The following is a 15000-nucleotide window of genomic DNA, read 5'->3' as shown; positions in this document are numbered from 1 at the left end:
TGAAGGTTTGAGGTGTTTAGTTTAGTTAACTGTGGAAGCTGTCTGAAGGTTTGGGGTGTTTAGTTAACTGTGGAAGCTGTCTGAAGGTTTGAGGTGTTTAGTTTAGTTAACTGTGGAAGCTGAAGGTTTGAGGTGTTTAGTTTAGTTAACTGTGGAAGCTGTCTGAAGGTTTGAGGTGTTTAGTTTAGTTAACTGTGGAAGCTGTCTGAAGGTTTGAGGTGTTTAGTTTAGTTAACTGTGGAAGCTGTCTGAAGGTTTGAGGTGTTTAGTTTAGTTAACTGTGGAAGCTGTCTGAAGGTTTGAGGTGTTTAGTTAACTGTGGAAGCTGTCTGAAGGTTTGAGGTGTTTAGTTAACTGTGGAAGCTGTCTGAAGGTTTGAGGTGTTTAGTTAACTGTGGAAGCTGTCTGAAGGTTTGAGGTGTTTAGTTTAGTTAACTGTGGAAGCTGTCTGAAGGTTTGAGGTGTTTAGTTTAGTTAACTGTGGAAGCTGTCTGAAGGTTTGAGGTGTTTAGTTTAGTTAACTGTGGAAGCTGTCTGAAGATTTGAGGTGTTTAGTTAACTGTGGAAGCTGTCTGAAGGTTTGAGGTGTTTAGTTAACTGTGGAAGCTGTCTGAAGGTTTGAGGTGTTTAGTTTAGTTAACTGTGGAAGCTGTCTGAAGGTTTGAGGTGTTTAGTTTAGTTAACTGTGGAGGCTGTCTGAAGGTTTGAGGTGTTTAGTTTAGTTAACTGTGGAGGCTGTCTGAAGGTTTGATGTGTTTAGTTAACTGTGGAAGCTGCCTGAAGGTTTGAGGTGTTTAGTTTAGTTAACTGTGGAAGCTGTCTGAAGATTTGAGGTGTTTAGTTCAGCAGCTTCAGTACTTTCCTTTGCACCCACAGAAGCTGACGGTTATATTTGAGGTGTTTAGCTCTCCACAGGTTGAAGGTGTGGAAGCTGTCCAACTTCTGGAGGTGTTTAAATGTGTAGCAGTGGAAATTGTTAGACTGGTTCTTCTGGAAGCTGTCCATTATTAAACACTTATAGAAGTGTCCAATGAGAGCTGTGAAAGTCAGGGTTTCTGAGGTGTTTCCATTTAACTGAAGTGTTTAACTCACTTTCCTTGACAGTTTGTACCTGTCCAAGCTGTCCACTATCGTTAAGGTGTTTTAGGGTTTGTAACTGTAGAAGTTGTCCACCAGTTCTGAGGTGTTTAAGGTTTTGTACATGTGGTCAACCATTTTAAGGTGTTTAGCTTGTACCTGTCCTAGCTGTACACTGTTGTTCAGGTGTTTTAGGGTTGTTACTGTGGAAGCTGTCCATCAGTTTTGAGATGTTACTACATGTGTAAGGTGTTTAGTTTAGATTTGTACTTGTGAAAGTTCTCCACAATTTTGAGGTGCTCAGATCTGGACCTGTGAAAGTTGTCCACCAGCAGTGGAGCATGTCCACCAATTTAAGGTGTTTGGATCTGTACCTATGGAAGCTGTTCATGATTTTTGAGGTGTTTGGATCTGTACCTATGGAGCATGTCCACCAGTTTGAGGTGTTTGGATTTGTACCTGTGGAAGCTGTCCACCATTTTTGAGGTGTTTGAATCTTGGATCTGTACCTGTGGAGGATTCCCATCATGTATTTGAGGTGTTTGGATCTGTATCTTTGAAGCATGTCCACCAGTTTGAGGTGTTCAGATCTGTACCTATGGAGGGTGTCCACCAGTCTGAGGTGTTTGGATCTTGGATCTGTACCTATGGAGCATGTCCACCAGTTTGAGTTATTTGGATCTGTACCTACAGAGCATGTCCACCATTTTCAGGTGTTTAGATCTGTATCTGTGGAAGCTGTCCACCATGTTTTGAGGTGTTTGGATCTTGGATCTGCACCTGTGGAGGATTCCCAGCAGTTTAAGGTGTTTGGATCAGTACCTATGGAGTATGTCCACCAGTTTAAGGTGTTTGGATCAGTACCTATGGAGCATGTCCACCAGTTTAAGGTGTTTGGATCTGTACCTATGGAGCATGTCCACCATTTTTTATGTGTTTGGATCTGTACCTATGGAGCATGTCCACCAGTTTGAGGTGTTTGGATCTGTACCTGAGGAGCATGTCCACCATTTTTAAGGTGTTCATATTTGTATCTTTGGAAGCTGTTCATGATTTTTGAGGTTTTTAGACCTGCACCTAAGGAGCATGTCCACCAGTTTGAGGTGTTTGGATTTGTACCTGTGGAAGCTGTCCACCATTTTGAGATGAACTCGGAGGTCCTTCTTGGTCAGGTGATCCAGCATCCTTGCATCCACCAGACACTCCATGAAGTAGCTGCGATACTGAGGTAGTCCGAGACTGGGCAACCACTCGTTACCGATCCACTCGTGATTCATGTCCCCGTACGCTAGTGTCTAACACACACACACACACACAGCCTGAACAACTACACACTCTGACAATAACAACAACAACAATAATAATAATAATAATAATAATAATAATAGAGGTTTATGTAAGACGTATGGAAAGAGTCTCCAGCGTCAGCACTCGCTCAATCAGAATCTCACCTGAGACCAGCTTCCTTCTTCAGACTCTGACTTCTGTTACGGTGTGAACAAAAACACACACACACACACACACACACACACACACACACAGTGTTAGGAAGGTCTGAAATTAGCTGAACTTTATCTGTTTAATCAAAACTTCTGCTAATTAAGGAAAATGCTAAAAAACATGTTAGTTAGCATTCAACATAAAACATCATGCACCAAAAATATTTTGTACACATTGTGAAAGTTTTATATAATTATTATTAGCACCACGTTGCTACTCAGTCAGTAAAATATTTGAAGTTGATTCAGGCTACTTTAAAACGCTCATGTGTTTATTTCTCTACATGAAAATGTAGCTAGTTAAATTCGCTAGCTAAGCTCTTCGCTAAAAAAGCTCACTATGTTCAATTGTTTTTAAACATTTCACTTTTACGTCACATTAAATTAGCTTGTCATACTTTTAATTGTGTTACATTTCTGGGTAAAAGCTACCTAGCCAGATAGTTAACACAACATTCTATTCCTTTGACTTTGATGCTAATGGTTAGCAACTAAAAGACAAAAAAGGATTTGTTTTAATAAGTTTATATGCTTAGCTAGTTTAATTAAAATTCTTTTTTTTCGCTAACTAACGACTTAGCTAGTGGCAGTGCTAATATTTAAATATACTCTTAGGCTAATCACCAACTGTTAGCTTTCTGTCAGAGTTGCTAAAAAGCTAATGATGGATGCTAGCATGTTTTTCTGAGCATGCGGTCGCGTGTTTCTAACAGCAGCTGAAGAAAGATTTTTTATAACAGTTCACAACAATCAGGAACAATAAAGAAACTAATAATGACCAGGATCTGAAGAGACGTGTGAGAGACATGTGAGACGTGTGAGAGACATGTGAGACCTGTGAGACATGAGAGACGTGAGAAAACTTTCATCTCTATCTATCTATCTATCTATCTATCTATCTATCTATCTATCTATCTATCTATCTATCTATCTTTGTATCTATCTATCTATGTCTTTGTATCTATCTATCTATCTATCTATCTATCTATCTATCTATCTGTCTTTGTATTTATCTATCTATCTATCTATCTATCTATCTATCTATCTATCTATCTGTCTTTGTATTTATCTATCTATCTATCTATCTATCTATCTATCTATCTATCTATCTATCTATCTATCTATCTATCTGTGTCTTTGTATTTATTTATCTATCTATCTATCTATCTATCTATCTATCTATCTATCTGTCTTTGTATCTATCTGTCTATCTATCTATCTATCTATCTATCTATCTATCTATCTATCTATCTATCTATCTATCTATCTGTCTGTCTTTGTATTTATCTATCTATCTATCTATCTATCTGTCTGTCTTTGTATTTATCTATCTATCTATCTATCTATCTATCTATCTATCTGTCTGTCTGTCTGTCTGTCTGTCTGTCTGTCTGTCTATCTATCTATCTATCTATCTATCTATCTATCTATCTGTCTTTCTCTTAGACTCTTCTGTATTTATCTTTTTCTCTGTGTTTGATAGACAGATATATCTGACAGATAATCTGTCTGTCTGCTCATTTATTTATTCATCCTTTCAGCTGTCTGTCCATCCATTTGTTTGTCTGATTGTCCCTGTGTGTCCAGCAATCTGCATCTCATCTGCCTTGAGAGTCTGTCCATCTGTCCTTTCTGTCTCTATCTATTGCTCTCTGTATTTATATTGCCATCTGTCTATCCGTCCATCCATCCATCTGTCTGTCTGTCTGTCTCATGAACTTTCTGTCCATCTGATCACTCATCTTTGTCTGTCTATCTATCTATCTATCTATCTATCTATCTATCTATCTATCTATCTATCTATCCTCGCTCTGTATCTGGTAAGGAGTGTGTCCATCCCATCAATATTCTCTCTTATCATTTGAACAATGCATTTTTTTCACAGCTATGAGGAATATTCATGATAATATGCCACACATGACACAAATGAGAGAGAGAGAAAGAGAGAGAGCGTGTCTGTGTGTGTGTGTGTGTGTGTGTGTGTGTGTGTGCGTGCGTGAAAAGCAGCAGGATGAAGACGCAGAGCGGGCGTGGCCGAGGGACAGGGGGAGTGAGGGACGGATGGAGAGATAGAGGAGGAGAACTGACCGTTTTAGAGGGAGCTGCGAGTGTTTCCATCTCCTCGTGTGTCACCCACACATTGCCTGATGGCTAAAGTGGGCGGGGCCACAGAGAGCAGCCGTCCAATCAGAGAGGGGCAAGCAGTGTTAAAGAAGAAGAGCAGCACCACTGTAAGCCAATAGTGTTACAGTATCATGGTCAGGTCATGTGACATGGCCCAGGCAGCTCACACACACACACACACACACACACACATACACACACACACACACTGTCAGCTGGTTAGTAAACATGGATCATATTAATGAGAGGATGGTGTGAAGGTTAAATATAGAGAGAATGAAGAAAGAAGGGATGAGAAGAAGAGAAGACAGAAGAGAACAATGAAGATGGGAAGATAGATAAAGGAGTCAAGAAACAGGAAGGAAAGAGGAAGAGATGGTCGAAAGTGGGAAAAGAGGAAGGAAAGAAACAGAAAGAAAAGAAAGAAAGAAAAAGAAAAAGAGGAAGGAAAGATGATCAAAGAGGAAAAGTTGGAAAAAAGAAGAGGAAGGACTGTGTTTAGTTGTCCTGTGTGTGTGTGTTAAGATACCATGCTTTAGCTGTTTCTGTGATAGTAAATGTGTTACCATGACAACAAAATGTGAAAGAAAGTAGAAATAGAGGAGCACATTAACACACACACACACACACACACACACACACACACACACACACACACACACACACACACACACACACACACACACACACACAGACCAGGAGCAGGAGGGTTCAGGCATATGTTTGTGTGCTGAGGAACCTGTGTGTGTGTATACTCACGGTTCGGGAAGTGGGCGGGGCCGATGGACTGGTCAGTGACACCATTTCCTGGATGGCGAGGCGGAGTTTGAGGCGGTGCAGCGGGTTACTGATGCCGATCTCACGCTGGATCTCCGTATCGGACAGAGCCGACATGATGGCGCCGCTCTTCACGTTCGCCCGACACGCCGCCACGTACCACGCTGGCATACCTAACCACAACTACACACACACACACACACACACACACACACACACACACAGAATATACATCATTCATATTCATGTACACACAACAGCTTAAACACAGAGCAGGCTTTACCATGCAGAGAAGAAAACAGGAGAAGAACAGCTGAAAGAAAGGAAGGAATGATAGTAAGAGAGAGAGAGAACAAAAGATGGAGGACTGAAGTAGAGGAAGACTAGCTGAAAGAGTGGAAGGATGGAAAGACAGAAAGGGACCATGGAATAGAAGAAAGGATGGAGGGAGAGGAAGACATCAGGGAGGAAAAATTGATGTAGGGGAATGATGGAATGACAATGGAAAGAAAGAAAAATGCAAAAAGAAGAAGGGATGCTGGAAGAAAAGATGAAAAGAAAGGAAGAGTGGAAGGAAAGAGAGGAAGGAATGACAAGCAAGGAAGGAAAGAGAAATGCTGGAGAAGAAAGAAAGAAGAAGGAATGGAAAAAAGGAAGGAAAGAGAAATGCTGAAGAAAGAAAGAAAGAAAGAAAGAAAGAAAGAAAGAAAGAAAGAAAGAAAGAAAGAAAGAAAGAAAGAAAGAAAAGAGGAAATGAAAAAAGATATGAAAGAGGAAAAAGAAATGCTGAAGAAGAAAGAAAGAAAGAAAGAAAGAGAAGAAGGAATGAAGAAATGAAGGAAAGGATTCTAGACTGCAGGTTTATTGAAGAGGGCCAGAAGATGGCGCTGCTGTAAAACAGCTGTAATAAATCCTCATTAGACATTTATAAACCATCATAACCTCATAATGTCATCATCACACATACACTGAACACCTGATAAACACCTGAGGAACGCCAATAACACATAAAACACCATGTACATCACCTAGCAGTGACAAACCAACCCCACCCCACCACCCAAACACACACACACACACACACAGAGCCAGAGCCTCCTGAGTGCAGTAATGGGAGTGACCACCAGGTTGTGTGTAGCTGAGAGTGCAGGTTTATAAGAGCAGCTCTGAGTCAGTGTGTAACAGCAGTACAGTAACTTCTGACCATAAACTGCTGATGCCTACACACACACACACACACACACATCTGCAGATATGATTATGCAAGCACACCCTGTGCTGAGTATTTCTCAGGCGCTAACTAAAATAATATCCTCTCTGGCAGTTGCATGCTGGGGGAAAAGCCGAGCCCCTTTCAGTTTCAGCAGCGGCGGGTGTTATAGTGGTTTTATTACAGTCCTGTGTGTACTCACACTGTTCCAGCCCTGTGTTCCCAGATTGTTTAATGCGCCCTTGTCGACTTAACGACTGTGAATCACATGAGTGTGTACTTGTGTGAGCTCATAACAACCCTACTGAGCCTTAACAACAGCAAGACCTGCTATTAGTTGGTTTGTTCTCTCAACTCTGCTAGAGCTGCAAGTTCCTGCCTCTGTAACCAATCAGACCTCAGTACTCATCCCTAATGCCTCTGTAACCAATCAGACCTCAGTACTCATCCCTAATGCCTCTGTAACCAATCAGACCTCAGTACTCATCCCTAATGCCTCTGTAACCAATCAGACCTCAGTACTCATCCCTAATGCCTCTGTGACCAATCAGACCTCAGTACTCATCCCTAATGCCTCTGTGACCAATCAGACCTCAGTACTCATCCCTAATGCCTCTGTGACCAATCAGACCTCAGTACTCATCCCTAATGCCTCTGTGACCAATCAGACCTCAGTACTCATCCCTAATGCCTCTGTGACCAATCAGACCTCAGTACTCATCCCTAATGCCTCTGTGACCAATCAGACCTCAGTACTCATCCCTAATGCCTCTGTGACCAATCAGACCTCAGTACTCATCCCTAATGCCTCTGTGACCAATCAGACCTCAGTACTCATCCCTAATGCCTCTGTGACCAATCAGACCTCAGTACTCATCCCTAATGCCTCTGTAACCAATTAGACCTCAGTACTCATCCCTAATGCCTCTGTGACCAATCAGACCTCAGTACTCCTCCCTAATGCCTCTGTAACCAATCAGACCTCAGTACTCCTCCCTAATGCCTCTGTAACCAATCAGAACACAGTTCCACAAGCTGACAAAAAAAAAGAAACTTGATAAGGGAACAAGTCGTCTTCAGTGTAGACTTCAAAAGACATTGATCCATTGTTATTCAGTATAAAGCCATGGGATTAGTTTGTGTTCAGATTTGATTGTGTTTTTCTCTCCATCTGCACTCAGTATTCAATAGAAGGGATATTTTACTCTGCACCAGAAAAGCAGAACTGGAACAAAGCCAAAGTCCATGTTGTGGAAAACCAGTTAGATCAGCATGAGGTTTATGAGCGGGGCTCTTACCTCCAGCCATGCGACGACGGTAGGACCGTCCCACTGTGCGAAAGGCAATCCTTTCCTCCTTGCCTCCTCCAGCAGCTCATGCCTAGAGAGAAGAGACAAACAGACAAATGGGGGGAGGGAGGGAGAAGGGGGGGGAAGTGGGCGAAAGAGTGAGGAGAATTCATCTGCACTCCAATGGACAAACGGGGAGATTATTTATCTCTGTTATCATTAGCAGCCAGACCTTCCCTGCCTTCATGTCCTCTGATGAGAACAAACACACCTTTCTTCTGAGCCTTGAAAATCTCTTTATTTCAAAATTCCTCTCGCTCTTCTCTGAGGCACGATAAACTCCCACTGCTGCTCTTCCTGCTCTGAACGCATATTAATCACGAGAGGAGGAAGAAAACATTGCCATCTGCACAGTCCACAACTTTTCCGAAACCCGTGATATCTTTCTAACGCGGTGGATGTTGCTCCACCATCCGTGATACAACCTCTGCTGGAACTTTTCTGCAGTTTCTCCTCTATCTACGTATAGTGGGCGGGGCTAAACTTGGGTACGGTTTACATAAGCACGCCCTGAGCCAATCACAAGGCTGATGTGGTTCACTGTAAAGTGCTAATTTTTGTTAAACATCTTTTGTTCATGCCAGATAGTTCTGCTCAAATATGAGAACATTTAGAAGTGCAAACTGTAAACGACACTTAAAGCTGATTGGCTGATGGTGGTGAGGTTTTATATGCCCCTCTCACATAATTATGCAAAATATAAGTAGGCGGAGTTATATGCTTTTTATTTGTTTGAGCGTACCCAAAGGAACTAGTTTTAGTGCTTCACCCTTTAATTAGACTAAATGTAATAAAGTGTATTATTATCAGGATATTCATTATTCTACATTAACCACTTAACGACTTAATCCGGACAGTTAATAAAGATTAAACAAATAAAAAATTAAATAAAAAGCTTTTCTTTTCTTTTAAATAAAAGCCCAGATGTGTTATAAGTGAGATAGCGTATCAGCATCCTGATATCAGACTCCGTTACAGGTTGTGATGTTTTTCATTTCCGCATGCCTTGTTATTTCCTCAGCGTTATCACCAGATTCCGTTTTTTTAACCAGCCACTGTGAGAAGCTGAGATGGAAGTTATGAGAGATATAAACACCCAGCTCCTGTCTCTGGAGGCTCCACTTGCTGACACCGTGACTATAAAATTAGCAAGAAAAATGCTGTGCAATTATTGAAAATAAACCATTATACTCCATTATCACCCTGATGAAAACTCAGCATGATGAAACAAAAACCACCTTCCAAATCCGGTTATCCGACACGAGAGCGTGATAATCATGGGGACAAATCTGGAAAAAGGAAACTGGCTTGATCATCTGCAGGTATTTTGCTAACAAACAAACAAACAAACAGCAGGCAGAGTTTAAGTACTTTCCAGGGACAAACATGCTCATCCCATAACACTGCTAAATGCTAAAACTCACAAACACCACCCGTGAAATCTGAATGAACAAAAAACAAAAACGAAAAGAGAAGCAGATGTCACACTATTAGACTTTCATACAGGCATTTGGCTAATCATTCATCATGCTAATGCTTTGTTATGACATCCTATTATTAAACTCTAAAACACTAAATTCCAGTAAACTCTGCACTTAAAATCTGATTGTTTGACCTGAGAATTAGCGACATTTGAAAATCTTAAAAGGGAGACAGTCAAGGCAACCTGCAGGCACTTGGCTAACAAACAACAGGCATTAAGATACAGTAATCACAGAGGTTGGACAAAGATGCTAAAAAAAGTTGGAAGCTAGCAAGGCGTGAAAAAGAAGTGACTGGGACAACCATGTTACCTGCTAGAACCTACACAGAATGCTAATCTTTATGCTTATGTTTATGAGGATCTTTCTTGCCTTGCTAGTGTCCTCTGGGCTAAACAGTTAGCTCCCTTAACATTTTTGTCCAACTGTCCCACTGACTGGAACATTAGAGCACTGACAGGAAGTGGACAGTGACTGAGAGTAAGTAGATGTTTCTTCCTCAGAAGATGAATTAGTGATGCAAAGTAAGGACACTTGAATACATTGTAGGGTGAACAGAAAAAAAGTGAGTCAGAGAAAGAGAGAGGTCTAGAGGGACCACCTGTCTACGTCTATGTCTACGTCTGTCCTGTTTCCACAGCTGAGCTTCACGTCAGATAGCTCACAGACACTGGTACGTCTCTGTGGAGCAGCTGATCCAGGATTTGGTGGTGATGTGACCGGTGTGCAGATCTACTCAAAAACCTACATCTCTTCTAACCAGAAGTGTGGAGAAATATCTGCAGACCAGCGTCCAGCTAATCCTAGCTCCAGAGGAGACACACACAGTATGGGGGGGTATTATTATTATTATTATTATTATTATTATTATTAAGACCAAGAAGAATTTGGGAAACCAATGGAATTATCCAGAAATGGCCTCCTTATTCTCGTACCTAAGTCTGATAGGACAGAGCGATTCTGCATGGACTTCTGCATGGTGACTTTCACAAAGGAAATGTACACAATAAAAAAAAATAACAATAAAACTGTTTTCAGCTCTATCAGTAAATTGGTCTGCCATGTTTTCTGAGAGATGCACTAAACTGTTGCCCGTTGTCACTTGTAATAACTCAGGTAACAAATCAGTCCCCTTTAAAACTGTATTCAAGAGAGATGGTGCCGTGACCCGGTCCTTATCTTTACATGTCTGATGTGATATGTTCCGGTCGAGTGTGTCATGTTATGATCGTTTTGTTTCCTCCGAACAAGCCGATGCTGGAGGGAGGGAGAGAGTGAGTTATGAACACACACACACACACACACAGAGAATAAGAAATGTAACGCAATCCGAAGAGCTGACCATCCATAACCAGAGATGGCACCTGGTTATTGCAATCCAGCACATGATGCACACTGATACACACATCAGGAGGAAGGCCTCAGCATGGCAGGCTGTTTAGTTTTAAACACACACACACACACACACACAAAGTCTGAGTTTCCAGGCAGAGATGCATCTTCTACAGTACTGCAGAAGGGAAGAGTCACATGTACATTCGTGTGAGAGAAAAGGCGGTAGGGCGTAGGGGGAAGTGTAGACGGCAGATGGACAGAGAACAGGTCCGAGCCCTCGCAGATAGACACACACACACAACACACATACACACACACACACACACACAGCACACAAGCACAAGACAGACTGAAAAAATGCAGCAAAGTCTCAGCAACGCAAACCAAACTTACCCGCTGATGAGGAGACGAGAAATAAAGAGAGAGAAAGAGAGATAAAGAGAGAGTGATGGAAGACAAAATTAAAAGTCTGTTACCGAGCATACTGTATAACACATTATGTCTGAATCCTGATTATTTTCGTTATCTTTATCTGTTTTTAGATGGAATGTTCAGAACCCAGGGCATCAGGCCCAATTCTAACACACCACCTCGCTACTGCTCTAGATTATATTGCTCTAGATATTTTACTGTTAATTATTTAGAATGAATCAATATCTTGCACTTATATTACAGTGTGCAAAGCTCTACACATATTATTAGAGTAAATAAGGTAAAAAATTCCTAAAAAACACAAACTAGAATTAGACCTGGAATAATGCTAAAACATTATAGTAATCCGGCTAACACAAACTAGCTTTAAAATCAAGTAAAAGTGAGCCGCAAACATCTTAAAAATATTGTAAATAGACTACAAAATAATCTAGGAATAAACCTGAATTATTAGAACCAAGAGCGAGAAATATAAACAAGCTAGCCTTAGAACAAATATGCTAAAACCCAAGCTAAGGCTATAGTGAATTGCCTAAATCATTAAGTATCAACACGTAAACTGTCCAAAGATACATACATGCTACTTAAAATTAGTGTTAAAGTAATCCGGCTAAAACACAAGCTAGCACCAAAGCATACATGCTAAAACACAAGCAGCAAACTGGCTAACACCTTATCCACCATAACGAATTTCCTCTCGCTAAACACAATCTAGCAGTATCATAAAACAGACTAAAACACAAGCTAGCATTAGAGTCAGCACGCTAATCATAGACTAGCAGTTTTTTGTCACTGGCTACACTTGCAGAGTGAGTTGGATTAAAAAGCTTGGTGAAATGATTTTGGTTTTCATTCTGTTTGTGGTAGAATTAGCATAAAACAGGTGTGTGTGTTAATAATGGCTGCATGATGCCCTGTTCGTAACAGCTCTCCTGTGTTCATACAGCATGCAGAATGAACGTGTGCATTAATCAACAGAACGGTCGTCCAAAACAAACACCATGATGGGAAAACAAGCGTAAAATGAGCGTCAGGTCATTAGCATGGACACAGTGGACACTTTGCTAACATGCAGCAGCAATGCACAGAGCAGCGAGCACTCGGGTTCTCCAGCTGTGGAGAGAACAACACACTGCAGATGTTATTGAAGCTTCACACATCCCAACATACTTCTATTTGTGTTGCTAGGCTAACCTACATCACCTACAACCTATAATCCCTGTTGCTATAATATGACATTGCTCTGAGTTGATCCTTATTGGGTATTTTATGAAGTATTTAACAGTAAGACTGATCTAGAATCTCTGTAGGCTACAGTTCCTGTAGTTCTCTAGTTATCCACTAGGTTCTACTGCCTGTAGAGATGCACATAACCCTCCACTGTTCCCTAGATCCCAGCATTCTGTTTGAATCTAATGTTTCTCTAGTTCCTGCTATTCTCCTCATATCCACAGTTTCCTACTCTAAGTTCCCACTCCCTGCATAATTCCTAATGTTTAATATTCCATAGTTCCCAGTATCCCATTGTGCCCAGTGGCCTTACATCTCTACTGTTACAGTGTGTCTTCACTGTTCCCTTGTTTCCAGTTCTTCCAGTTTCCTGTGCCCTCTAGTTCCCATTATTCCCCAAGTTACAACTGGGCCCTTAGTTTCCAGTATGCTACTAGTTCCGTCTGTCCTCTACGTTTCCAGTATTGAACCAGTTCCTCGTGACTCCATCGCTTCTGAGGTTCCCCTAGTTTTTGGTGTCTCCATAGATCCCCTCCAGTGTTGCCCAGTGCCCTTTATCCCAAGTTTCCAGTATTCCACCTAATTCCTAATTCCTTCCTCCCCATTTCCAGTATTCCACTAGCTCCCACTGCATGTCTGGATTCCAGTGGCTGCATGGTTCCCTCCTCCCCTAGTTTCCAGTCTTCCACAAGATGTTTTCCAGTGTTTTCAGAATCTACTTGTTCTTAAAGGCCAAGTTCCCACCTATGACTATGTCATTATCCTAATTACCAGCTCCCTCTGCCCCTTAGTTTCCAGTATTCCATGTTACAACTGAACCCTTAGTTTCCGGTATGCTACTAGTTCTCTCTCTTCTCTAAATATTAAACCATTTACTAGTGACCCCATCAATGTCCCACTAGTTTTTGGTGCCTGCATTGATCCCCTTGTCTCCAGTGTTCCTTAGTGCCCAATATCCCCAGAGTTTTTAGGATTCCCCTCCTCTCTGTCCCCTTGTTCTCAAAGGCCCTGTTCCCACTTGTGTCTGTGTGTCCTATGTCCTAATTACCAGTTCCCCCAGTTCTCTCCGCCCCCTAGTTTCCATTATTCCATAAGTTACAACTGACAGTATGCTACTAGTTCCTTCTGCCCAGTATTGTTTCCAGTATTGAACCAGTTCCTAGTTACCCCATCTTTCATGACGTCCCCCTAGTTTTTAGTGTCTACCTAGATCCCTCTACCTCCGGAGTTCCCTAGTACCCAATATCCCTAGTTTTCAGTATTCCACTAGTTCCCACTGCATGCCCAGATTCAGATGCCCACATGGCTCCCTCCTCCCCTAGGTCCAGCGTTCCACAGGATGTTTTCCCTGTGTTTTCATAGTCCCCTCACTCTCAGTTACTAGTGTACCGTCCACCCATGAGTTTTCAGTTGCTCTACTAGTTCCAAGTATCTCAAGAGTTTAATTGCTGTGGTCTCTTAGTGACTAATCCCATTAATAAGTCTATAGAGGTGAAACACTCACTTCTTCTTTATGCGGCGGTCTTTCTCAGCCTGAGTGCCCAGTTTCCCCACAGCCATTTCCTGAGCAAGCAGCTCCACATCTGAAACTCCACCTAATGTGACATTAAGATAAAGATGTTTGACTGGCTGGTGTTCTTTCTTTGAAGACAAACAGCTGTGTGTTAGTGTGTGTGTTAGTGTGTGTGTTAGTGTTAGTGTGTGTGTTTGTGTTAGTGTGTGTGTTAGTGTTAGTGTGTGTGTTTGGTACCTGGTCCTGGGCCCATCATCTCTTTCCCCATGTGTACCAGACGTCCCTTCTCCTTTTTGCCAAACAAGCGGCCGATGGAAGATTTGATGCCTTTCTTCTTCGGTTGTTTATGGAGCGAATCCTGACTGCTGGCTACGCTACTCAGAGCCGCATCAGCCTCTAACGCTGCGGCCAGACTACACACACACACAACATATACACATTACTGGTACATGAACAACATTACTATCATCTCTACACACACCCTATATTTTCCAGCTTACTTACTAGTCCCTTCAGGCCTCAGTTCCCACTTTTCTTAGTTCCTGGTTCTCAGATCCTTTTTCCTTCAGTTCCTCTGGGTTCTAGTTATTTTAGTTACTTGCCACCAATTTCCTTATGTCTGAGTATCTCTTAGCTTCTGGTTCCCATAGTTCCCAGTTCCTGTGGTTTATAGTACATAATAAGACCCTTATTTACAATTTTACTATTTCCATTAGGTTCCTGGACCCCTCAGATAATAGTTCCCAATTCCAGGTTCCCCTAGTTCCTACTTCCTACCTCTCTTAGTTTCTGGTCCCTGTAGTTCTTAGTTCCTGTGGTTTATAGTAAATAATAAGCAGCTTATTTACTTTATTTCCAGTTCCATCAGTTTCCTGGACCCCTCAGTTTATAGGTCTGAATTCCAATTCTAAATCTCAAATTCAGTTAAATCCTTTAGTTTCTAGTTCCTTTAGTACCATGTTCTGAGTTCACT

The 15000-nt window shown here is 41.6% G+C and overlaps 1 protein-coding gene across 6 annotated transcripts in view; it reads right to left on the bottom strand.

The window, feature by feature from the left end:
• The window catches only part of ppfia2 (PTPRF interacting protein alpha 2), a 143603-nt gene that overhangs the window by 9002 nt on the left and 119601 nt on the right, over positions 1-15000 (bottom strand). For 4 of the 6 annotated variants that reach the window (XM_058416691.1, XM_058416690.1, XM_058416693.1 and 1 more), the window contains 7 exons: positions 14265-14440; positions 14019-14109; positions 7986-8067; positions 5460-5660; positions 4665-4727; positions 2529-2561; positions 2197-2372 (listed from right to left, as the gene is read on the bottom strand). In XM_058416691.1, coding sequence (XP_058272674.1) covers positions 2197-2372; positions 2529-2561; positions 4665-4727; positions 5460-5660; positions 7986-8067; positions 14019-14109; positions 14265-14440 — 822 coding nt within the window. Of the gene's footprint in view, positions 1-2196; positions 2373-2528; positions 2562-4664; positions 4806-5459; positions 5661-7985; positions 8068-14018; positions 14110-14264; positions 14441-15000 lie in introns of those variants that run through there. The other 2 variants (XM_058416692.1, XM_058416694.1) reach the window with 2 other exon arrangements.

The sequence above is a fragment of the Hemibagrus wyckioides genome, linkage group LG19 (assembly GCF_019097595.1).
Source record: "Hemibagrus wyckioides isolate EC202008001 linkage group LG19, SWU_Hwy_1.0, whole genome shotgun sequence".
Taxonomy (NCBI): domain Eukaryota; kingdom Metazoa; phylum Chordata; class Actinopteri; order Siluriformes; family Bagridae; genus Hemibagrus; species Hemibagrus wyckioides.
This window is presented reverse-complemented; position numbering and strand designations above follow the sequence as displayed.